Raw genomic sequence first — 13,703 nt, 5'->3', positions numbered from 1 at the left:
GTGAGGTGCCTGTACACATCCATAAACACTTGCTAAATCTTGCTTGGTGGGCAGTTGGCATTTGAATAGAATTTACTTTGTATGCTGCTCTGAAAATAAAATAGCTTTCAAATGATTACCTGCTGAAGTTTTTCAAAGCAGGCAGGAAAGCCTGTTTATTACAAACTGTCCCTTAGATTTAACCCTGCATTATGAAATTGAGCAGCAGAATTCCAGCAGGAGTTAGCATATACATTCCTCACATGTCAAACTCACTATATACTTGTATAGTTGGGAGTGGTGAAACTCAGCAAGTTGACAATACCATCAAGAGACTTCAGTGGGATGACCAAATTCTTTGAACCAATTGGTCACAAGGCAAAAGATCATTAAAAGTTTATTTGCTATTTCTAGTTCATTTTTTACAAGTGCCACTTTCTCATTCAGATGCATCTCCAGAAGCTGTTGGCACAATCCTTGGAGTTAATACGGTGAATGGAGACCTAGGAAGCCCGTCTGATGACGAGGACATGCCAGGAAGTCATCACGACAGCCCTGTTTGTGCTAATGGACCAGTGTCTGAGGAAAGTACTGCTGAAGGGACACCCAAGCATTCTTTCAGGACTAGTTCTACTCTGGAAATAGACACGGAGGATTTAACCTCTACTTCTTCAAGGACCTCACCTCCCAGAGGCCGTCAGGATTCACTTAATGATTATTTAGATGCTATCGAACACAATGGCCCTTCCAGGCCAGGAGCAGGGACCTCCTCTGAGAGGGCCATGGGAGCCTCTCCAAAACTAAGGAGTAGCTTTCCCACCGACACAAGACTCAATGCAATGCTTCATATCGATTCTGATGAAGAAGACCATGAGTTCCAGCAAGACCTGGGTTATCCATCTTCCTTGGAGGAAGAAGGAGGTTTAATCATGTTTAGCAGGGCATCAAGAACTGATGATGGCAGCCTGACGTCTCAGACAAAGCCAGAGGACGACCACCCAGTTGAGAATGAGGAAGCCTCCATGCATGAAGCCGCTTCCCTTGAGGATAAGCCAGAGAACCTTCCCGAGCTTGCAGATGTCGCCTTGCCCTCAGTCCCAGCCCCAGAAGAAAGTGAAACTGGCCCAGAGTCTCAACCCAGTGCTGACCAGGGCAGCACTGAGTTGTGTGGCTCTCAGGAGGTAGATCAGCCCACAAGTGGGGCAGACACGGGGACTTCCGACACATCAGGAGGAAGCCGAAGAGCCATCAGTGAGACTGAGTCCCTGGATCAAGGGTCTGAGCCATCCCAGGTGTCCTCTGAAACCGAACCCAGTGACCCCGCCAGGACCGAGAGCGTGAGTGAAGCTAGCACCAGGCCTGAGGGAGAGAGTGACCTGGAAGGTGCGGACAGCTCCTGCAACGAGAGCGTGACCACACAGCTGTCCTCAGTGGACACTCGGTGCTCCTCCATGGAGAGCGCACGGTTTCCCGAAACCCCAGCCTTTTCTTCTCAGGAAGAGGAAGATGGGGCCTGTGCCGCGGAGCCCCCCAGCAGCAGCCCTGCCGAAGGGCCGCAGGATCCCATATGCACTCCGGGTTCTTTACCTGTGGTACAGGTGCCCAGTGGGGAGGAGGAAGGGCCAGCGACAGATTCGGCCACTTTACCTGACCAGGAGGAGCTCGGGGAGGTCTGGCAGCGGAGAGGGAGCCTAGAAGGAGCTGCTGCTGCCCCTGAGAGCCAGCCCCAGGAAGAGGGCGATGCTGGGGACGCCCAAGGCGCTTGTGAAGGGGCCACTGCCCAGGAAGCAGGCGCTACTGGAGGTAGGATACAGGAGACTTGCTGCTTGGAGAGAAGTTGTGTTGTTTTCCCCTCAATGCAAATTATGTTGCAGTTGCTTATGACCTGAATTCCCCACCGTGGGGTTCTGGAGTTAGCAAAAGGAGGAGTAAGAAGAAGAAGGGTAAGGTAAAAAAATGGGACCAGGAAGAGTTGGAAACAGGGAACACATGTGTGGGCATTTGCTAGGCCTCAGTTCTAATTCAGTGCTTTTTATTATTACTATTTAATGCATCTTTTGTGGCTAAAATAAGAGACCTGGCAAACAACAGTCTTCAAACTTAAATAATGAATTTCTAGTGGGACCTGAGTCTCTCTATACAAAACCAAACAGACCGGCAGCTTCAACTTGAGTGTAATCTACAGAGATTAATAGGAACACCTTTAGTCACACCCCCTTCATAAAACCTCAGAACAGAAGGTTAGTATGTACTTTGCATCAGTTTTTTTTTTTTTTTTTTTTTTTTTTTCTGTCCTGAATTGCATAAGAGATGTCAATCAACTTGGGTGATACATTCTGACACTTGAAGGATAAGGCAGTGTCTGCAGATGCAAATTTACACATAAAATTTGCATTGAATCTCAGTGAATGTGGCTGTCTAGAATGATTCCTTTATAATGTTTTATTAGAGGTACATTAAAACGTTAAAGGGTAATTATTTTACCTGCTGAAATAACATAGACTCAAATTGGCATGATTTTCTTATTTTATAATTAATTTTTCTACCTAAATTATTTCCTCCCCCCCCCTTTTTCCTGTTTTATTTTTGTTTCCTTCATTATCTTGTGGACTTTTTGTGATCCCAAATAATTAGTGCATGAGCAGAGCAGAGGCCAGGTGAGTGAGGGAGGAGGAGGGGGACAAAAGAGGGAGAAATGTATGCAGAGGACATTGCTTTAGAGAGGCCTTTTCTGAGCACTACCTACTATTTATTCTCTTCTTTTGTTTCCGGGAAATGAGACTACAGAAAGCAGAAACCAGCCTCAGGATTGATGCTAGATTTTTTTTTTTTTTTTTTTTTTTTAAATGAAGCCTGTTTGACACTGAGAGTGAAAGCAATACCTGGGTAACTTTGCACCTTTAATCCTAGGTTCTCAAGCCAATGGCCACCAGCCTTTGCGGTCACTACCTTCAGTGCGCCAGGATGTCAGCCGGTACCAGAGGGTGGATGAGGCTCTCCCACCAAGTGAGCATCTATTGACTAAAGGACCCACCTTAGTCACAGGGTACAAGAGTGACAAGCAGATCCAATCCATGGGTCCTGGGGAGGCAGGAGACTTGGGGCTGCTACTTGACAGGGTGTTATATTCTGGAAAATGCTACACGCTGACTCCCCTCCCCGCCATTCTGTTGAGTGAAAGGGCAGCTAGGGGAAAGGTAAATACTGTACTGCCTGTGGAGTAAATACTGCAATCCTGGAAGTCAGATCCAGATACGTTTGGCAACTGGGTATATAATAGAATTTTTAAAAATTATGTCTAACAGCAATGTGAATTTTCATTCACTTACCAGACAAATTGGTCCAATCTCTTAGAAAAGCCTCACTGTGTAATATATCACTTTTTTGCTCACTTCCATCTTTTTAAAATAATTAAGCACAAGGTTCTGATTTTTTTCCCTTAGGGATATGATGAGAACCGTTATTAATCTCAGAAATTAGCCTACTGTTTTGAGGGGCCATGACAATTATCAGGGGATTTAAAAGATGTTTCTTTTCTTTCACTTTCAGCAGACACTTAGCACTTACAGGAGAGATGGTTGGGGATCAGGGGTGCTAGGAAACAGTTACAGTCTGCATTCAAAGCAGTACTCATGCCAGGCATAGTCTGGACAAAATTAAAACTCGATTTATATTTCTAGAATCCCTTAAAGTAGTGTTGCTCTGTGGGACCAATGCATTTTGAGGAATAATTATACAGGTTAGTAAATACTACTTGTAAGAAAACATTAGAAGGTATACCCTATACTTTGTTGCTTTCACCATCTTATTCACCCTCCTCTTTGCTCACCCATCTTATAAGGAATCCTGGCAACATGATCTTATAGGGGATCTGTGTATTTTGAAAATGGTGGGATGTAAGAAGCAGAGGGCATGAATTTAAAGTTCCAAAATACTGAATTCATTCTTAGTTTTGGAGAAAGCTAATGAAATAGAGAAATGGTACTATATGTTTTTTTTGAAAAATTGGCTTAATCCTTTTGAAATTCTGTTGTACCAGATCTTCCCCTTGTTTGTACATTTGGATAACTAAGGTCCAGTATTCTGTTTTAAAAAATGGAACAAGAGATTAATTTTTCACTTGTAATCTGAAGCAGGTGGAGGGACAAGGAATGAAAACTTCCTATGGTTTACCCTGGGAGAAAAGATTAGAGTCAGGAAAGAGGAATATTCCTGGAAGATATTTAGGTATACTTGGAGCAAAATGAATTGGGAACATAAGGAAGAGTTCTGGGAGAGCTTCTTTTGTATGTATATGTGGATTAATAGTAACCAGAGCTTCTGGGGGCAGGACAGGAGGCATAGCATTATGTGATAAATGGCAACCCCCTAGTCACATCAATTGCTTTCATCTCTGTTGGACATAATTTTGGTCTTTAGATTATATTCAGTGAAGACAGGTACTTCCTTGCTGAAATTGTGACCACTATTTGTGATATCTCAATCCATCTTTTTAAACACTGATAATTGCCTTACACAGATAAAATACCTATTGGTATTTCTTTTTTGCAAACAGTTGGCCGTTCATTTCAATAAGTTGATATGTTCAAAAGTGAAAGCAATTTAATGGTCTCTTCTATTTCATAAGTGACTGATACATGACTAATTAGTGACAGACAAATCCTAAGACATGTCCCCTTTGTTCAGTGGTTTTCAGGGGTGCTACCAATAGGGAACATTTGGGGTTCCTGGACCACCTTTCATCCTAACAGTGTAAGGAGCTGCTGTATTTAGTGGTTGAGCCCTGAGATGCCAAACCTCCTGTAATGACGGAACAGGCTGACACAACGAAACACTGTCTCACCCAGAATTGTAACTGAATGCCCACTGAGAAACATGCCTCAGCCCTGATTTATTTAGCACCCCAAAAATGATGCTTTTATAAAATATTATCAGAATTTTTATATTTTAAAAACTGAGAATTGAAAATGTCTCCCTCTAAAAAATGAGATTAAATACACACACACACACACACATTGGAGGAGCAAGCAGTTTGCAAATTGAGGATTTATGGACTTACACGATCAAAGATAGGTTATAGATTAGGGTCTGAGTGTACCTGATGGCTGTTAAGCTCTGTCACCCATTCTCATGTGTGTCTCATCCTTCCTACAGTCTGTCCCTTGACTGTTCTCATTGCTTGTCTGTCCCCAGCCCTGCCACTCTGTCTTCCTTTCCTGGCCAGGCACTATGTTGCCACCTCTGATTCTGCCTTGTCCTACAGCTGTGGCATCTGCATTCCTCCGAGTCTTTTGTCTTCTGCAGCTCGGCTAAGGGGGGCATCTGGTTGGAGTGTGCAGATTGGTCCATCTCTTAAATGACCTCACTGAATTATTTTAAGGCTAACACTCTACTTTTTTAAAAAATGTAGTTCTTGTAATAACTCATATTTTTATAGTACTGCTGTACACTCAATAACACACTTTCACATGCTTTCTTTTTTGTTGTTGTTCTGATGATTTGGTGAAGTAGATCAAGCTTATATGTAATTTATGGATTGATGCATAGAAGTCAGCTAATCAGATTGCTTGGTTTTATAGGCAAAGCTCAGATGAATTAAGGAATTTTTTAAGATCCCATGCTAGTCAAAGTTGAGGCAATTTCAAACATTGCTTTTCCTGCAACAGGTAGTCTGAGCTGAGATTAGAAGGGAAGGGGCTGTTGCATGGGTAGATGGATGTGGATTCTGAAAGTCTACAGAGAGCCAAATGGGCAGCTGATGGAGTGGTATGTGATTTATTTGGTACCAGGGACGTCTTAAATCAGAGAGCTTGGGGGTTTCACTGAAACTTTATTAAGGTGGCCTACTCTGAGGTCAGACCAAGAAAGGCTCTGAACATGCCCAGCTTTCTCCTCTTCCAGGATGGGTTTAAGTAGCAGGAACCTCTCTGGGGAAGCCCCTCACCCACAAGAGTAGTTGCAGTGACCGTGTGAGCCAACATGAGGTCCAGACGGGTTTCCCCTGTTCAGCATCTGTGTCAAACTGTGACCTTTTCCTCTCTGTGCCAGTGACTATCCCCATACCTCGGGACAAGCTACCAATGCAGTGTGCTCTGGGCTTGGGTGGCCCTCAAATTTGATTTTTAAAAAATTATTTCTATTGTTGTTGTTATTCTTGTTCTTTTAACTTATTTTCACCTTAAAAAATTTAAGGTGAAATACTCACATACAGTGAGGAAACTGTCCATCAAACTTATGCTGAAAAATCCCAATTAAGGGAATTCAGTGGTGGTCTTGGCTTTGCCACTTCAGTCCTATAGCTGAACACGTCAGGGTAACACTTAGTTCCTGAGCCTCTGTTTGAGTTCTTTTTATCTAAAGCAGGGTTTTCTTACCTTTTATGGTCTCATTTCTTCTGTCTCAGGACTGGGGACAGATCTTAGACTTGGTACTATGAGAGTCTGTGAGAGTGATGTACCATTCGACCCTCAAAATCTCATCCCGCCTTAGGCCATGAATGTCCACTGTGACCTTGTGGGCCTGAACCTAAAACTACTAGTCAAGAGATGTTCTAATAATTCATAGAAAATAAGAAAGTTCAGGCCTTGGAGATAGTGTGAACCTGAATGTGTATCTTAGGAAGTTTCTGTGTCTTCTCATTCTGATAGTGGTGGCAGCTAGAGGCCTGTTAGAACATTATCGGCATGACAATTTTGGTCTTTTTAGCATTTAGGGGAAGAAAAGAGCCATTCCAGCCTCTCTGAAAAACTTCTGTTTTCCTCTTATTGACTCCAGTGTACTTGTAACTGAACCCCCTGCTGCACTGGAGACGGTATGGAATTGTTGTATAAGTGTTTTTTCCCCCAGAAGGTGTTTTTCTAGGACTAGGAATGGATTCAGGAGGAACAGTCTGAATGAGTGGGCTCTGATAGGATCCCAGCGTGGTTGCTGTATTTTTAGGACTATATTAGCTGTAGGATGGGTGCAAATGGGTAGGCCTGAAAACATACAGGGAGACATTTATCACCTCTCCATGACTGCATACTTTTGTGATTAAAGCATCCTTCAAAATGAAAGCCTGAAAGTACACAGAAAATCTGAAAAGTGTTAATTAATCCTAGAGTTTCTACTGTGTTTAGGACCAGGGGCTCTTATTCTCTAGAGATTAAAACTGAGTTTAGAAGGGAAAAAGTTGATACTTATAATCTAAAAAGCCAATTGTTTAAAAATTAAAGAATAAAGGACAAAATATTCAGCTATCTGAAATTTTTAAACTTTTTCCTTCAAATAAAATATAGCAGAAAAGAGTACATTCAACCTACTGAATATTTTCCCACTGAACACACCTGTACAACCAAACAGCACATCACTGGCACCCTAAAAATCTCCTTTGTCCCCCCTGCCAGTCACTACTGCCCCTGATGGTGAAGGGACCCACCATCCTGACTCCCCAAATCATATTTTTTTATACTTTATACAAATGGAATCAGACTTATTTGAGTGTTAAAATAACAACAGCAAAGAAATCTTTTAAACACTGCCATCTGTCTTCTATCACAAAGTTTATCTTTTTCCTTCAAAGTAGTTTAGTTTATTATGATTGTACCATCTTGCCATTTTGGTGATGATACTGTAGTTATATAATTTTTGCATAGTGGACTTATAAATTCAGCCATTCAAGATTAGGGTTTATTAAGTCCATTGTAACCAATTTGAGACCCCACCCACTGTCCCCTCTCCCCCTTTTGATTGATACAGTCCATGCTGACTACCCCTGACATATATGAAGCTCATTCCATTTGGCCATTGACCTTCCTCCCCATCTCAGCATAATTCACATCTCATCTGATCACCAACAGGGTGGTTCAGTGGAGGCCAAGTCCAGTTTGAAGGGAGTGGGAAAGAGGGTGATGAGAAGAACAGAAGGATCGTAACTACAACCCTATTCCCTTCCTACACATGTTGATTCTAAAAACATCAAAGACCTTACCCGCCCCACCTGCCTCTGTGCCCTGCCTAGGGAATCAGTGACCTTGGAGAGTTTTACCAACTTTCTAACTCTCTGACTTCCTCTTACTGTCTAACTATTTAGAGTGGTGTATTTAAGTCTTAGGGTGTCCAAGAGGCCACTTGCCCCTAGATATTAGTGTGGGGTAGTTAGGCTGAAATTTATCTTCTTGTGAACCCCTACTTCATGACCTCTGAGAAATCTAGCATTTGCTCTATGGGTGCTTATTAATGTGTTCTAGTGTTTCTCAAATTTTAGTGTGTCTAGGAATCACCTGAGAAGGTTAAAATAGAAGATAAGTGAGTCCTCAATTTAGAGTCTGAATCTGAAGACTGGAGTGTATCCTAGGAATCTGCATTTTTATTGATCCTCAAAGTGATTATCATATGTTTTCCAAGTCCCACCATACCTTGAGAATCATTTCTCTGGATAATAATTTTCAAATTCTTTTATCACCATGAATCTCTTTATGCAAATAAAATCTTATGTGGAAAGCCAATATACACCACTCAACACACCACAGATAATATTGGGGCTTCTGTGGCTAAAGTAGAGTGGTGAGCGATTCCAGAGTCCCTCAACTCAAGATTCCAAAGATACTGACCCTATAAGTCTTGGTTAATTAGATTTAGTTTGGAAATGCTAACCTATACTAAAGACATATGAAGTGATACTAAGATATTGCTACATCCTTACTGAACCTAATGTAAAAAAGTGTGTATCATTTGAAGATAGAATTTTAGAACTAGAAGGGACCTTAGAAAATGTTTAATTCTGGCCTCTAATTTTCAAAAACTGTGGTCTATAGAGTTGTAGTGACTTTTTAAAGTTCATGTAGCATTAAGTGTCACAAGCCATGGCCAGAAACCAGACTTTTCATACCTCATTTTGGTGTACCATCCCATCCCACTCCGTCCACATATCCCAATACAACGCTCTTGGTCTCATGGCACCCTGATTGTGTATTTTTTTTTTTTCTTTTTTGGTACTGGGGATTGAACTCAGGAGCACTCAACCACTGAGCAACATCCCCAGCCCTATTTTATATTTTATTTAGAGACAGGATTTCACTGAGTTGCTTAGTGCCTCGCTTTTGCTGAGGTTGGCTTTGAACTTGCAATTCTGTCTCAGCCTCCTGAGCCACTGGGATTACAGGCAAGTGCCACCGCACCCAGCCTGACTGTGTATTTCTACAGTGTACAATCAGGATAAGAAAGTAAGTGTTAAGATCCCGGTCGTCTTACTCTGCCTCTCTGAGTTTAGCATGATCTCTTTGATAAATCTTTGATCCTGTAAAATGAATTCTCATATGAAGAACAACCAGGCCCAGTAGAAAGATGCATAAGATATTAGAGCAATTATACCCTTCAAAGTAAGTGATAGCTATGACGGAGGCCTACTCCTCCTACAGGCACCTCTCTTGGTTTGCCTGGATGGAAGAGTATTGATCACCTGTGTAGGAATGAATATGCAGCCAACAGTACAATAGCCTTTACATATCCAATGCCAAACATCCACTTGAAGTCAGCAATATAGAATTTCTTTTTATGGAGACTTAAGTAGTAGCATCAATTTAAAGATACTATATTTGATAGGGATAGTCTTAATATATGTTCAACATACCATGTTCTTAGAAAGCAAACTTTGGGTCCCATTGTCTTATTCACCCTATTGCACATAGAAATATCTTTACTGAACTACAAATTAAGGTTATCTCCAACCTTTGTGGAAGGGAAGTACAAGAATCATTTTATAGCACTACAGCATTTAAAATCACTTATTCCTTTATTACATGTGCAAGGGAACAGTGGTGAATATATCTGGAGAACCTGTTCCCACATCCCCTATTTTGCTACCCATATAGGTTTAAACAGGCTACATACACATCTTATTTGCTAAATTCTTGTTAAATTACTTCCAAGAAAAAGTTCCATCTGTGATTTTTTTTTTCTTTTGTCAGGAAATGCAAAGTATGTAGCAATGTGTTTTCTTTTCTGCCTAAAAATTTTCTGCCAGAAAATTTAGAGCCAGAATTCAGTAATAACCTTATCTAAGACACTTGGCAGCATTTCTTTCTGTTTCCTTTAGTTGGTCTCTGTTTCTTTTTTTTTTTTTTTTTTTTTTTTTCTTTAATCTCTAATTGAACTATGCTTTCTAAAATTAGGAGCTACTGTAAACATTCTTGGTGAAGGAATGATCATTTGTTTTCATGTGAACTTGATTTGACATAGTATGTGCTTAGATTATCCTGGCTCTAAAGAGACAATGAGATGAGAGTAGTTGGGTCTTGAAATCTTTGAGATGGGAAGCATGCGGAGGACTTTGGAAGGTGGTTCCTGGAGATGCTTTCATGTACTTACATTTGTCAGGGAAGCACAGGCTGTGTGTGAGGTCTTTTGGAAATGTCCTATCGATGGTAACTGCGTTCCAAATTTTCAGATTTGACAGGCAGGTTTGTTGTGAGTCTGTTTCCTTGTAGCATGAATGGCTTTGAGTTGCTGTCATCTGTGTGCTGCTGTTCATTGGTCCAATTTTTCTTTCTCTTGCCATTTGTCATGAATTTACAGTGTGCTGAGATGAACAAAGATATCTTTCATCTCCCAGCCGGGCCAGTGAACCTCAGGGGTGGTCCTAAGCAAGCTGGTATCTTTCTTGCAGGTCTTATCAACCCTGAGGACATTGTCAAAATACTTGCTGTATATGTACTTCTAGAGCAAATACCATAGGGGTCAGAAGAACAGACGCCTTTCTCCTGGTCTCCAAGATTGGGCCCATGGTGTCTGTTGTTAAGCCAGGTGATCACGTGGAGAGTTTTAAGATAATTAAAGTACTCAGGATCAAGTGCTTATTCGTTTATAAAAAAAAACACAGAAATATAAAAGTGTAAAGAGCTTCCCTGGTTAAAGAATAGACCTCTGCTGTTTTCATGTTCCCTGTTTGCATTTCCCTTTCCAAATGCAATAAGGTCCAAATATTTGCCTTCTGAGAAGATCAGCTCATGCTCTGTGCATTTGATTGGAGGAATGGCCTTCTAGAGAGTCGGAGGTGGGATGTCTGGCTCTGAAGACCAGTCTGTTCTGTTTTTTCTGAACATGCACTTATTTATTTGTTGGCAGAAACTAATGCACTTAATGTGATTGCTTAATATACAATTAAATCTTTAAAAACTTGTATTTATTTGAGGTTGGAGAGAGGAAATTGTCCTTGCTCTAAAAATGTGTTCATCTTCGGAAAAGTGCAAATTGAAGAGTGTAGATAATGCTACTGTTTGATCACTGGTCTAGCATTAATTAGCTACTTTTCTTCTGAAGACTAAATTGACTACCATTGTATGTAAATATATACATGGATGTTTCCAGTTTGAAGTTTTTCACCTAAACTAGAAAAAACAGAAAAAAAAAATCAGGTTTGGGTGAAAATAAACATCAATACCAATTTTGATGTAACAACAGAGCGTATTAGGATGCAAACTAACATGTACTTTTAAAGTGCTGGTGTTCATATATGAAGGACAAGAGCTGTGGACAGGTTTGGAAAGATTCTCTACATTTAGAGATTCTTTAGGAGATTGGTATTAGACATACAGGATAGACTTAATAATCAGTAACAACAGTTTCTTAAGTGGACTGGGGAGAAATGCTGGATTACACAGTGAGGTATATGTCATTAGCCCCAAATTATAGCATGTCAAGAGAGAGAAAACTTGTGCTGAACTTAATGAACCACTTTAGTGGCCCCAGCTCCTCCTCCTAATGCCTCTCGGTGCCTTACTGCTGTTTAGACTGGGAGGCGCGCATTGACAGCCACGGCAGGATCTTCTATGTGGATCACGTAAACAGAACCACAACGTGGCAGAGGCCGACAGCTCCCCCGGCCCCACAGGTGCTGCAGAGATCTAACTCCATACAACAAATGGAGCAGCTGAACCGGCGGTGAGGATGGGAGCTTTTGCTACTAATGTTCTGTTTTGTGGTTGGGCTTTACATGGTGCAAAGTAGAAGACACAGCTGTCTCTTTCCTCTCAGGGTGTTCTGGCATTAAGGTATAGCTATGACCTCTTGTAATTCATAGACTCCATTGAACTTCTTTTTCTTTTGGTGGGGGAAAAAAAAAACCCCACATATATACACATATTGGAAACTAGGGAGGAAATAAATAGTAATGACTCTTTTAGTCAACCCAAGGCTTTGGTTTAGTAAAGCAGAACATGTATGTTTAGAATTTGAAGCTAAATACCTTTTCTGATCTCTAGAATCTTCCTTTGTGGTGCATCTCGTTATCCTCCTAAGCTTTTTAAATCAGCCTTTTTTTTTTTTTTTTTTTTTCCCAAGAACTAATTACAGTGAAACATAAAGTTGTTCTTTTCTTCAGCAATATAGGAATGTAGTTTTCTTTGGTGAAGGGCCATAATTTTCTTTTAAGTTTTATTAATTTGTTAGGGAAATGTTTCACAAACAATAGGCTGAAGAAATTCAATGCTGTGAAATGTACTTAAATAATGGATGGCCCACAGGGTCAGGGAATGGGGACCTGGCGAGGACATAAGTGAGGCTGAGAAGGGGGTGAAAACTTCTGGGCTCTGGGGGAGCAGTTGGGTCCCACCTTTTAGAGGCTGCTGAAATGTAACTATAGACTCATGATCTTAGATATCAGAGCATCCGCAGAACCATGACTAATGAGAGGCCTGAGGAAAATACCAGTGCTATTGATGGGGCAGGGGAGGAAGCCGACTTTCACCAAGCCAGTGCAGGTAAGAGCCTTGGGTTTGCTTGTTTTTATGGTCTCATAAAAGTAGGAAAGAAATGAGTAAGAACTTCCAGGATATGAGCTTTTCTTTAGGAGAACTCTCGATCTCCAATAAGATCTGATAATCCGACCCCAAAAAGCAAAATTTACCACGAACCCCTTCCAATCCTTGACCTTTTATTGGTACTGTGAAAAGAATCACAAACGGAATATAAATTACCATAGGCTCTGATTGTGTGGGATAGTGGAAAAGGAATCTGATCATTTTAAAAGAGTCTAAGAATGCATTAAAATGATTTCAATTTAGTTTCAGTGTAATTGAGAATAGTTGGGTCTAATATATGAATTTACATCATGGGGGGAAGTATTTGGGGATTTGAAGTAATAACGTGTGATATAGATAGTTTGGTTCTTATAAAACAGAGACTGAAGCGAATGCAACAATTTCCTTGAAAGCCTTTGTTGTCTGTCTCGTCTAGATTTCCGCAGGGAGAACGTCCTGCCCCACTCTACCTCCAGATCCAGGCTCACGTTGCTGTTACAGTCTCCCCCTGTGAAGTTCCTCATCAGCCCAGAGTTCTTCACTGTGCTGCATTCTAACCCTGTGAGTAGCAAACCTGGAGGAACATGACGGGAAAACCACAGGCCAGAGAAACCTGTGCTCACTTTCATACTGAGAGTAGGAATGGCAGCCAGTCTCCAGAGCACTTAGTGTGTTCCAAGCTCTGTGTTAAGTACTGCATATTTTAAAGCCAACTGTCTTTGTCTTGCTGCCTTAACAACAACAAGATAAAAGAAAATGGAAAACCCTCAAATCAAGTGGTTTATGAACAATAAAAATTTTTATTTTTCATAGTTCTTAAGGGTAGTACTGAAGGGTGGTAAGTCCAGGCTCTGTGTACTGGCTGATTTGATGTCAGGAGAGGAACTGTTTCCTGGTTCACGGAGAAGAACTTAATGCTGCTTCCTCACATGGTGGAAGTGCTGAACG

The 13,703-nt window shown here is 41.1% G+C and overlaps 1 protein-coding gene across 3 annotated transcripts in view; it reads left to right on the top strand.

The window, feature by feature from the left end:
- Positions 1-13,703, top strand: part of Hecw2 (HECT, C2 and WW domain containing E3 ubiquitin protein ligase 2) — a 373,687-nt gene that overhangs the window by 258,958 nt on the left and 101,026 nt on the right. For all 3 annotated transcript variants that reach the window (XM_047544667.1, XM_047544666.1, XM_047544668.1), the window contains 5 exons: positions 427-1,782; positions 2,890-2,985; positions 11,748-11,898; positions 12,613-12,716; positions 13,192-13,316. In XM_047544667.1, the coding sequence (XP_047400623.1) occupies positions 427-1,782; positions 2,890-2,985; positions 11,748-11,898; positions 12,613-12,716; positions 13,192-13,316 (1,832 nt within the window). The remainder of the gene's footprint in view (positions 1-426; positions 1,783-2,889; positions 2,986-11,747; positions 11,899-12,612; positions 12,717-13,191; positions 13,317-13,703) is intronic.

The sequence above is a fragment of the Sciurus carolinensis genome, chromosome 3, assembly GCF_902686445.1.
Source record: "Sciurus carolinensis chromosome 3, mSciCar1.2, whole genome shotgun sequence".
Classification (NCBI taxonomy): Eukaryota; Metazoa; Chordata; class Mammalia; order Rodentia; family Sciuridae; genus Sciurus; species Sciurus carolinensis.
The sequence above is the reverse complement of the archived record's forward strand: the minus strand, read 5'-3'. Positions and strand labels throughout refer to the sequence as shown.